The following is a 10,499-nucleotide window of genomic DNA, read 5'->3' on the forward strand; positions in this document are numbered from 1 at the left end:
GTATTTGGTTTATTTGAGAAGTTCTTTTAGTGTTACTAAGGTCTTACACAGGGAAAACTTGCATGACAACCAACCCCCAGATCTTGTGAGTTGTTTCTTTGGATTGTGTTCCAATAGAGGCTGCTCAGGTAGCAGTGCAAGCTTCTGAGCAAAAACAAAGAAGACCTGTGGAAATAATTTGTTTCTTGTCAATACTTTTTTTTCAACAAAACTTGAAGGAGTACTTTCAGCCCTTCTGTGAATTTGTGCTTCCCTTAGTGTGTGAAGAGATCTAAGAAAAAACATCTGAACAGTCTGTCAGTGTTATGAGTTGCTGTATTATAATTAAACTTGGAAAAAATGGTGACAAAAATCTCACATGTATATTCTTCAGTTCTAGTGACCTAAGATGTTTCATATGGTTGAAATACCATTGAAAAAAAGAATTCTGCTTTTGGAAATGGCTGAGAATTCCAAGTCCCTTCTGTCAGTGAGGATAGTTATAACCACAGTGTATAACTAGAGAGGCATTGTTGATTCATTAATGAAGTAAAAGGATACTAAGGGGTCAGAGTGTCCTTTAAGGAAGTATCAAATTTAATCTGAACCCAGGGTCAGTGATTAGCACTTAGAATGTATCTTGTTGAAAATGTTCCTAATTAAAAAGGAAACTACTAATTGAGGGCTACTTTACTTACAGTTCTGCTTAGTGAGTAATTCTACCAAAATCAAAATCTCAGGGTTCTGAAACATTTTGATTTGCTCAGACATTAATGCATTTGTTGCTTAAGGAATATTTTAGAAGGCTTTACTGTTGTCAGTGACACGGACACTTTGCTAATTAAATCCACGTAGATGGATGATAAGCATAAATAACCTTTTGATTTCAGGTTGACACTCATATCCATGCTGCTGCCTGCATGAACCAGAAGCACTTACTGAGGTTCATTAAGCACACCTATCAAACGGAGCCTGACAGGATTGTTGCAGAGAAAAAAGGCAAGAAGATGACTTTAAAGCAAGTCTTCGAAAGCCTTCACATGGACCCCTATGACCTCACTGTAGACTCTTTAGATGTCCATGCAGTAAGTCTAGTGAAATGACAAAACAAATGGGAAAAAGCTAAGTTTTCCAATTGTGAAATTCTAGTTCCTACAATGTTTGCATGATAACTTAGTAAATCAGAATTTGACTTCATGCACTGCAGTGCATGTTTGAAAGAAGTTATCACAGGTTTTTTCTTTTTTGTGCCTTTTAATGCTGGGCAATTTAATTTATGAACTATTGAGTGTTCCTAAAACTACGGTTATTTAGGTTTTTTCCTCCTCCAGGGACGTCAAACATTCCATCGATTTGACAAATTCAATTCCAAGTACAATCCAGTTGGTGCCAGTGAGCTGAGGGACTTGTATTTGAAGACTGAGAACTATATTGGTGGTGAATATTTTGCTCGTATGGTCAAGGTAAATAAGTTTAAAGCTTTTCCAGCTGCAGAGAAATGAAAGTAATAGATTTGTGATGTCATAACTGTATACAGACCTAACACTATGGTTAAGTGATTCCAAGTATTGGGCTTGCTCTAGCAATTCCTTAGAGGAAGACCTCTACTAAGCCAGCCTCTGCTGCTTTCTGAACAGTTTTATGAAATAGAAATGCACACATAAGCTGTGTATGAGCTGAAAGCTGAGTTCTGGGTAGTTTTAAACAGGGAGAGCAACTAAGGGTCAATTAGTTAGGATTTAGCTGGCTAGTGGTAGTTGCTAGGGAAGGAGGAGCTAGGGAAGTGCCTCTGCATAAATCTGCATCTGCACATGCATGCAACGGGCTTCAAATCAATTTCTTAGAACAAAAAAAATTAGTAGTTTTTGTGATGTAGTAGATGTCAGCTCTTCTTGAATATACAGAAGTACTGTCTAAAATTAATTGCTGTAAAACTGCTTGCTACCACAGATTCTGGGTCAGATTCTCCATTGTTCTGCATATTTTGTGTAGGCATTTGCTGTAGTTTAAATAGTCTTATTCTGATTTATTTATCTTAAATATAGGTCTGACAAAGATATTAGTAATGACTGTAGAAGAACATTGTCCTCCAAAAGGAGGTGTTAGAGTTATTCCCAGTTATATGTATAGTTAAGTTATACTCACATGATATTTAAGCTACCTTGCAGTAGAGTATTTAGATGCCTAAAATAAAATAATGGATTAAAAGACAAGAGATTCCCTTTATTTTTAAAGGGTGCCAATACAGTTATGTCTGCTCTGAGGAAAATGCAATGACAAGTATATTTCTAGCTGTAAATGATCTCAGTGTCCATATTAAAGCAAATATATTTATTACTTACTAGGAAGTAGCCCGTGAACTAGAAGAAAGTAAGTACCAGTACACAGAACCCCGCTTATCCATTTATGGACGGTCTCCAGATGAATGGCTGAACTTGGCAAAATGGTTCATTAAGCATAAAGTTTATTCTCCTAATATGCGCTGGATAATTCAGGTTCCCAGAATCTAGTAAGTAATCAGGAGCTCTTGGTAATCTTAATAGTTTGAAATCTTACCACTGACTTAATTTCTGATAATATTTAGATGGCTTATTAGCTGTCCTGTAGTTCTATTTATAAGCAATAGCTTGGGAGATTTATTTCTGACCATTGGTGCAGTTTTCCTGACAGTCTGGGGGTGGAAGACAGGAGATGGGGATTGAATCTACTCTTTATGAAGCTATTCAAAACTGCTGTGAATTATTTGTAAGTCTGAAGACATTGAAACCAAAAATTATAACTGGGTGAAATCAAGCTGCATTCAAAGGCCAATTAAAATACAATTTAGTAATAAGAATAAATCAACTCTTGAATTCCATGAAGGAGTAGAAAATGCTGTCAAATTGTTACCATCAAGATTAGTGACTAAGTGACAGTGAACTTGGAAGCAACCCAGACTGATGGTTTCCCAACTTCAATCCTTGTCAGTTCTTCTTAGTTTTTAAGCATCCTTTGGGACTTTGTTTCCAATGCTGTGTGTTGTAATACAGTCTCCCCTGATAATTTTGTCAGACTTAATAGCTGAGCCTTAAGTTTTGAAATGTCACAGTTGGGGTATGAGTAGAGAAGGAGTTGTCACAGTCACATATATCCCCCAGAGTGTGCTTTTCACTGGGGAGAAAGTTTCTCTCCTTCAATTTCTTACATAGCAATTTCTGATGTGCATGGCACAGTCAGCACTTGGAATAAGCCATGCACTTAGTGGCACATGGAAGTACTATCCCTTTTTTCTGAAAGGCTCACTAGAGCACAGCATTTACTTTCATTTGGAGTAGTTACAACTTTAGGAAATAGAATCCTTCATGAGAGGTAGCTTGTTATCTCCCCTGGTAGTACGTGGATGTCTGTAAAGGACAGGGCCACTGCTCTTAGGCAGCATCTGCTCCTGCATGCTCTCTCTATTTTTGGAGCACTTGAGAGCTTCAGAGAGCCTGATGAAGCAGAGTGCCAGGCAGCGCAGGAAACAGAGCACAGAGACAATCTGCCCTGACATAAACTTTGAATTTCTGAATCCTGGTGGAACTGAAGCTCTAGAATGTACACAAATAACAAAATAAATACGAAAGTGAAGGACAATACAAGCTTATTAAAGAATGTGTCTATTTTTTCCCATTCAGTGACATATTTAGGTCTAAAAATATTCTGCCTAGTTTTGGGAAGATGTTGGAGAATATCTTTGTACCTTTGTTTGAAGCAACAATCAATCCCAAAGACCACAAAGAATTGCACCTATTCCTCAAATATGTAAGTATGTTTGTGTTTTCTTTCTCACGTGAAATGGATCCTCTACTGCTTTTTTTCTTTTTTTTTTTTTTTTTTTTTTTTGGTCCACAGGTCTTCCCAGACACTAAAAAAGCTTCCTTCTCCACAGATTGCTTGTATTATTATTGTTTCAAAGCCCTGACACATAATTTAGTACAAGTGTGAGTGAGGTCCTATTCTCACATAACCTGTTTATTTCCTTAGAAACAGCTCAGCAGCTATTTATTTGTCCTTTCATTAATGACCAAAAATGTCTGCATGCTCTTTTGTATCATCATCCAGGATGGGTACTTTGAGCTGCTTCTGAACTGATCTCCAAGAAGGAGGCAGCTGGAAGGAAGCATTGTGTAGGTTGTGATAGATCTCAGGAGAGAAGTGGGGATGTAGCTGCTGGGACAAGGTTAACACAGACATTTCTGAGTGTGCCTTAGATCACAGCTCTGAGGTTTGCTGGGCGCCTCTTGCTTTCAGCTGCTTCTCAAAGACAGCAGATGTGTTCAAAGGATTCTAGTCTGGATTTTAGGGAGTTTTGCAGCTCTGTAAACCCCCACAGGAGCCTGAAGGCTTTTGTGCACCTGGGCTTCCTGTTTGTCTCAGGAGAAAAAAACGGGTAAAACTTTGACAAAACCTATTACTGCTGCTGTGTGCATGGTATGGTAGGATGCAGAGCAGCAGGACTGCTAGGACAGGGATAGAGATGAAGGAGGAGAGACTGGAGGCTTGTTCAAACAAGTCCTGAAGCAAGAGTAAATTTGCTTCTAGAAGCCCCTTATTTCTGTGATTTTCTTCTCCCACCAGGTGACTGGCTTTGACAGTGTTGATGATGAATCCAAACACAGTGGCCATATGTTCTCTGACAAGAGCCTTAACCCTGACCTCTGGACCAGTGAGAAGAATCCCCCATATAGCTATTATTTGTATTACATGTATGTCAACATCATGTTGCTAAACAACCTTAGGAGGTAAGTAGACACTCTTCTATTTTACAAGCTCCCAGAAAATCAGTATCTTTCTCTCAGACTGTCAGTGTCTAGATTACAGATCTTCTGAAGCAAGGGTTATTTTGAATTACTTAGACTTGAGTACTTGAGATATTTTGAAAATACTAATGATAGAATTAATTCAAACAAAAAATTCAGAAATTGTAGAGGCATCAGATTAATACCTTCATTTGATATTTTTGTGTATTTTGGGTTTCTTTAACTCCTTAAAGCTGCATATACCAAATAAAACAAAAGAAGGAACCCCACAAACCCACTTACCGTCCTTTGCTTGGCTCTGCAGCAGATTCCCAAATACGATGTAACTGCCTCTTGGTATCTCCTGCCTCTGGCTCTGGCTATCTCCTGGTAATTTAAGAGACACAAAGTAATATTGTGTCTTAGCTGGCTTTGGGGCTGCTGCATTCAGAGACAGACCAAGTAGGACACAATTACAAACTGCACATCCAGCTAACTTCCTTTAGCAGGCTTCTTGACTCAACTCAGTTTTACAACTTTAGGACCAATGTCTGGGCAAGTAATGCAGGGAGTTACGTGACATCAGACTGTCAGAGCAGATTTTGGCATCAGGCTCAGGAAAGCCTGAAATTCAATGTGAGGTAATATTGCTAAATTTGCAGCTGACTCATTGAGTGCCCTGCACAACCAACTCCAGCCAAGGCACAGTGAGGTTATCCACTAATGTGAGAGTGTCATCACTTGCCCTGAAAGGATTTGGTTCACTTCATTTAGTTATTTAGGTTATCTTAGTTATTTAGAAAACGTTTTTGGATTTTCTTATAGAAGGTGCACAGATTTGTCATTTTACAGTTTTATCCAAGTTAGCATTCAAAATGTTATTTCTTCTCTCCCACCGCTACTTCAAGCATTTTTTTATCATCCCATTTGATCAAAACTCATAATGCAAGCACTCACCTTAAACTACCTCATATGTGCAACAATAGGTGTAGCTGTTAGTTTTAATTCTATAATGGAAAGGACACACAGCAGATAGCTGCAGGAAAGTCATCCCTTTCTCCTGACTTCCTTTACATTCTCTGTAGTCTACATGCTTTTTTTCTTCCAAAGAAACATTCTGCCAGAACTAATGCATTTCTTTTTTACCTCAAGATCATTTTGACTATTGTATTAAAATGCCCCCAGATAATCATTAAATATTCTTTACAGCTGAGATACTGACAGAATTCACCAATGAGTCACTAACTGTTCACCCTATTAATCTAAGTGCTTGAGTCAACACAGCCCTGACAAGACTGTTTTATATTTTTGGTAATATCAGCAAGAATGGATTACATCCTCACATCAGGAGAAATGTTACTAACTTCCACCCTAGAACTGCCTTATATTCTAACACTCCTTGTTGAAATTGTGTTTTGAACATCTCCAAATACTTGTGGGACATTTGTCTGCACTGAGTAACAGGGTCCATTATAGCCTCAAACCCAGCATCACTTTTAATGCAGGTATTCAGTAATTTATTTCATTTTATTTAATTCAATTTTAATTCAGTATTCTAGAAATTATAGTGGAAGTCTAGTGTAATAAATAACATTCCTAGATCACCTCTGCTTCTGAAGGTGTGGTTTTATGCTACACTTAACCTGGTGAGATGGCAGGCTCTGATCACCCTAGGTACTGTTAGCTAACTCTTGGCAATGTGCTTCCCCTTCTTCCCTGATTTTGAACCAGGAATTCTGCAGCCACAGTTTGCATGGGTTTACTGAATTTTCCATCTGTCAGTTCACTCCACTGAAATCCACTCAGTAGCTGTTCACCCAGTGGGTAGACAATTGCTAAATGAAATGTAACTGGGGAAGGCAAGAAGACACAAATATGTCTGGTGGTAGAAGGAGCTTGGGTAGAGGGACCTGCCCTTTTGAGCAGCCCACCAAAAGTAGGCCTGGGTAGATGTCACATCAAACTGTATGAGAATCTGTAACTTAATTTTCTTCTTTTTAAATCCACATATTACCAGCAGTTATATACCAAGTAGATAAAGAACAGTGATTTCTTTTAAGTGAAACTTGCTTTTGGTCTCTTCAGGGAAAGAGGCATGTGCACCTTCCTGTTTCGACCTCACTGTGGAGAAGCTGGGTCTATCACACACCTTGTTTCTGCCTTTCTGACAGCAGACAACATCTCTCATGGATTGCTCCTGAAGAAGGTATTGCTCCTAAACTAATCACTGTGTGCTCACACATCCATCACTGGTTCAAACAGAAGGAACCAAATGGACATTTTTCATTAATTCACTTCCTTAGCAAGGCACAAGTAACTCTTCCCAGAAACTCCACCCAGACCCCCCCAACACCACAACATGTGGACCTGCTGGAGGGGAGTCCAGAGGAGGCCATGAAGATGCTCAGAGGGCTGGAGCACCTCTCCTGGGAGGAAAGGCTGAGGGCATTGGGGTTGTGCAGCCTGAAAAAGTGAAGGTTCCAGGGAGATCTTCTAGCACCTTCCAGTAGCTAAATGGGGGTTACAAGAGAGCTGGAGAGAGACTTTTTGCAAGGGCAGATAGTGATAGGACAAACAGGAGTTGAAAGAGGGTAGGTTTAGATTAGATATTGGGAAGAAATTCTTTACTGTGAGGGTGGTGAGGTCGTGGCACAGGTTGCCCAGAAGCTGTGGCTGCCCCATCCCTGTAAGTGTTCAAGGTTAGATGGGCCTTTGAGCAACCTGGTCTAGTGGGAGGTGTCCTGCCCATTGCTGGGGGTTGGAACCAGATATCTCTAAGGTCCTTTACAAACCTAACTATTTCATGATTCAATGAAATAAATAAGCTCAACTGAACTTCCTGTTCTTAAGCTACAAAAAGACAGCTTTGTCTTCACAGGGAAGGAAGATCAACTGTTCAGATATGTCAAAGACTTGGCAGCACCCATATGTGGTTACTCCAAGCAGAGTTAAAATTATGTGAACAAAATGTAAAACTTTAGACTTGCTACTGCTCCCTGGTTTAGTCCTAGAAGAAGTTAAGGAAAGCTCTCATTTTTTCTCTACAGGGACAAAAGTCATTTTCTCTGATTAGCATTTCTGTACTTCAGGGTTTTTCAGAAGTTCTTTAAGGATTTGATTATTTTGAACAAGAAATTCAACACAGCTGTTTGACACAACAATATTTTAGATAGAACAAATGTTTTATGACAGAACAAATATTGCAATTCCTGGCACATTAGTTAATGAAAACCATCACTCAGCCTGTCCTTAGGGCACTGTTTCATAATTAAAATAATTGGTCAGTGGGTGGCAGACTTGTACTGAGTTTACTGTAATTTTTCAGGAGTTCCCTTATAAGTGAGTTTTTTTCTGGTTAATGCTGGAAAATTCTCTGTACTTTTCAACACAACCAAGAACAAAGAAAAAAATATACCTAAAATCATGTCTGATACTATGCTCATGAATAGTAATTCATAAAGTTAGATCCAGACAGAGTAGCACTAAAGCAGTGTGTGACCAAAGCATTCTCCTCTTCCTTCTCTCCTGCATGGCCTGGTGTGATAAGATGGCATAGCAGGTACTAATAATAGTAACAGTAATAAAGGCACTTGTGAGGTTCATAGGTTGGCTAAGGCAAAACAGTAATAAAGATGACAATGACATAGATTATTTAAATTATGTACAACAGCAACACATGACTTCTCATAACTTAAAACTTTTGTTCCTAAAATTTATCTATTGGTCTGCAGCTTTGGAAATAAAAAATTGCTTAGCAGTTCTTGACCATTTGTCTTCTGTGACTTTCAGATTTTGGGGGAAGGTATGCAGCTGATATGAAATGCAGTGCCCATAATGGTCATATATATACTTACTAATCTACAGTAATATTAGTCATTGTATTTTTAAACAGACTACGACCATAAATTATTTTTATAAAGATCAGTAAGATATAAAATTCAGACTTTTATATATTTCCTGGAGAAGTCATGGTCAACCTCTTTTTTTGATCTTAGTCTTCCCCCTGTGTTGCTGTTTCCCTTTTATCCAAGGGAAACAGTTCTCTTTTTCATTATCCCATAGTACCATTAAATGCTGACTGTGTTTTGTTTTTCAGAGTCCTGTCCTCCAGTATCTGTATTATCTTGCACAAATACCCATTGCTATGTCCCCACTTAGTAACAACAGCCTATTCCTGGAGTACTCCAAAAATCCGCTACGGGAGTTTCTCCATAAGGGCCTGCACGTCTCCCTCTCCACAGATGATCCTATGCAGTTTCATTACACAAAGGTAGGAATTGCAAAAAGCATCAGCTTTGAATTTGGCAACAGCACCACATGCGTCCAGAATGACCTGAAAAGCTGTTTTATTTCATTGCTTAGGACATAGTGTCATGTCTTTCAGTCACTTCATTCATTCTCCCTCCTCATTCTCTGTCTACCACTCACTGTTAGGCTTCAGAAGGAAATGTCTGATTTCCTAATTATGTTTCTTTTGTACTCTTGCCTCTCCAGTGTTGGCTGTTGAAGTATAAAATGAAGGATGAGGCTGAAGGGAGGTTTGAGCCTTCATAAACAATCCTCTAGAGTGCCAGGAAAGTCCAGTTTCCTTACTCTAATAAGTCTGGGGAAGTACATTACAAAAACACGATGTGCAATCTCAAGATGACATACGAGCTGCTTGCTCAGTGAGCTGGAACAGATTCCTGCCCTTGGGTGGCCTGGCAGGACAGTAGTGCCTGGTCACTAGCTGTGATGCCCTGGTTTGCAGCTGGCACCGATGTGAGCCATGCTGTGCCCAGAGGGGCCCGTCCGTCACTCAGCTCCGTGTCCCGGGACAAGCCCAGCCCTGCTAGCCTTGGCCGGGCTGGCGGCCGGCCCGGGACACGGAGCTGCCGCTGGCCGGGGCACGGGTGCAGTCACACGGAGCCTGCAAGGTCCGGGGCTGGGCCAGCCCGCCGGGGCCGCACCCGCCCGCCCCGCGTGGGAGCGCCGAGCGAGAAATTGCCCTGGTACCTGTCCATGTGCAAAACCACTCAGGCTTTACAACTGGCTGCTCCAGGGGGTTTGTGTACCCTGGGGGCTCCTTTGGAATTGCCTAAGAAATGCCTTCAAGGATCTGGACTGCAGGCTGCAATTTCTTAGACTAAGCCAACTGGATAACCAGTGCCTATTAATTATTAACCAGTAGTCCTTGGGAAATTTGAAATTAACAATTCTTTTCATAGGAGTTGTGATTTTAAAGTTTCAAACTTCTAATTTTTCACAGCTGTCTAAAGAGCATGTATAAAATCCTTAATTAGTAATGAGTACGTGTCCCCATTTATATCTTATTTACATATAATTTATTATCAAATGTATTTTGGTGCTGCAGGAAGCTCTCATGGAAGAATATGCTATTGCAGCTCAGGTGTGGAAACTAAGCACGTGTGACTTGTGTGAAATAGCAAGAAACAGTGTTCTACAGAGTGGATTGTCAGATAAGGCAAGTATGGCTGGAAAATCTCTCCTGTGAATACTAACCCAAGTAGGAACCCAGAAATCAATAGTCTGAACACTGAATAGAAGGTGCTTAGTGATTTATTTGTGCACATCCCTGTCCTCTTTTCCATAAGTAGTCACAAACTATCTGCTATGCAGTCTTACATTACAAGTAAAGTATTAATATTACTTTTCCCCATTAGCTTTGTTTTGGAATTCTCAAAATATGTAGAGACCAGATGTCTGTTTATACTCAGTTCTCCTTCCAGTTACAAACTTCTAATTATTTGGGTGATAGCC

At 39.8% G+C, this 10,499-nt stretch overlaps 1 protein-coding gene across 2 annotated transcripts in view; it reads left to right on the forward strand.

Annotated features, from left to right (window-relative positions):
- AMPD3 (adenosine monophosphate deaminase 3) overlaps positions 1 to 10,499 on the forward strand; it is a 36,736-nt gene that overhangs the window by 18,528 nt on the left and 7,709 nt on the right. For both annotated transcript variants that reach the window (XM_041464630.1, XM_041464629.1), the window contains exons 7-14: positions 870 to 1,064; positions 1,311 to 1,442; positions 2,325 to 2,488; positions 3,636 to 3,762; positions 4,579 to 4,742; positions 6,825 to 6,945; positions 8,836 to 9,009; positions 10,093 to 10,203. In XM_041464630.1, the coding sequence (XP_041320564.1) occupies positions 870 to 1,064; positions 1,311 to 1,442; positions 2,325 to 2,488; positions 3,636 to 3,762; positions 4,579 to 4,742; positions 6,825 to 6,945; positions 8,836 to 9,009; positions 10,093 to 10,203 (1,188 nt within the window). The remainder of the gene's footprint in view (positions 1 to 869; positions 1,065 to 1,310; positions 1,443 to 2,324; positions 2,489 to 3,635; positions 3,763 to 4,578; positions 4,743 to 6,824; positions 6,946 to 8,835; positions 9,010 to 10,092; positions 10,204 to 10,499) is intronic.

Source organism: Pyrgilauda ruficollis, unplaced genomic scaffold (genome assembly GCF_017590135.1).
Source record: "Pyrgilauda ruficollis isolate IOZ18807 unplaced genomic scaffold, ASM1759013v1 scaffold182, whole genome shotgun sequence".
Taxonomy (NCBI): Eukaryota; Metazoa; Chordata; class Aves; order Passeriformes; family Passeridae; genus Pyrgilauda; species Pyrgilauda ruficollis.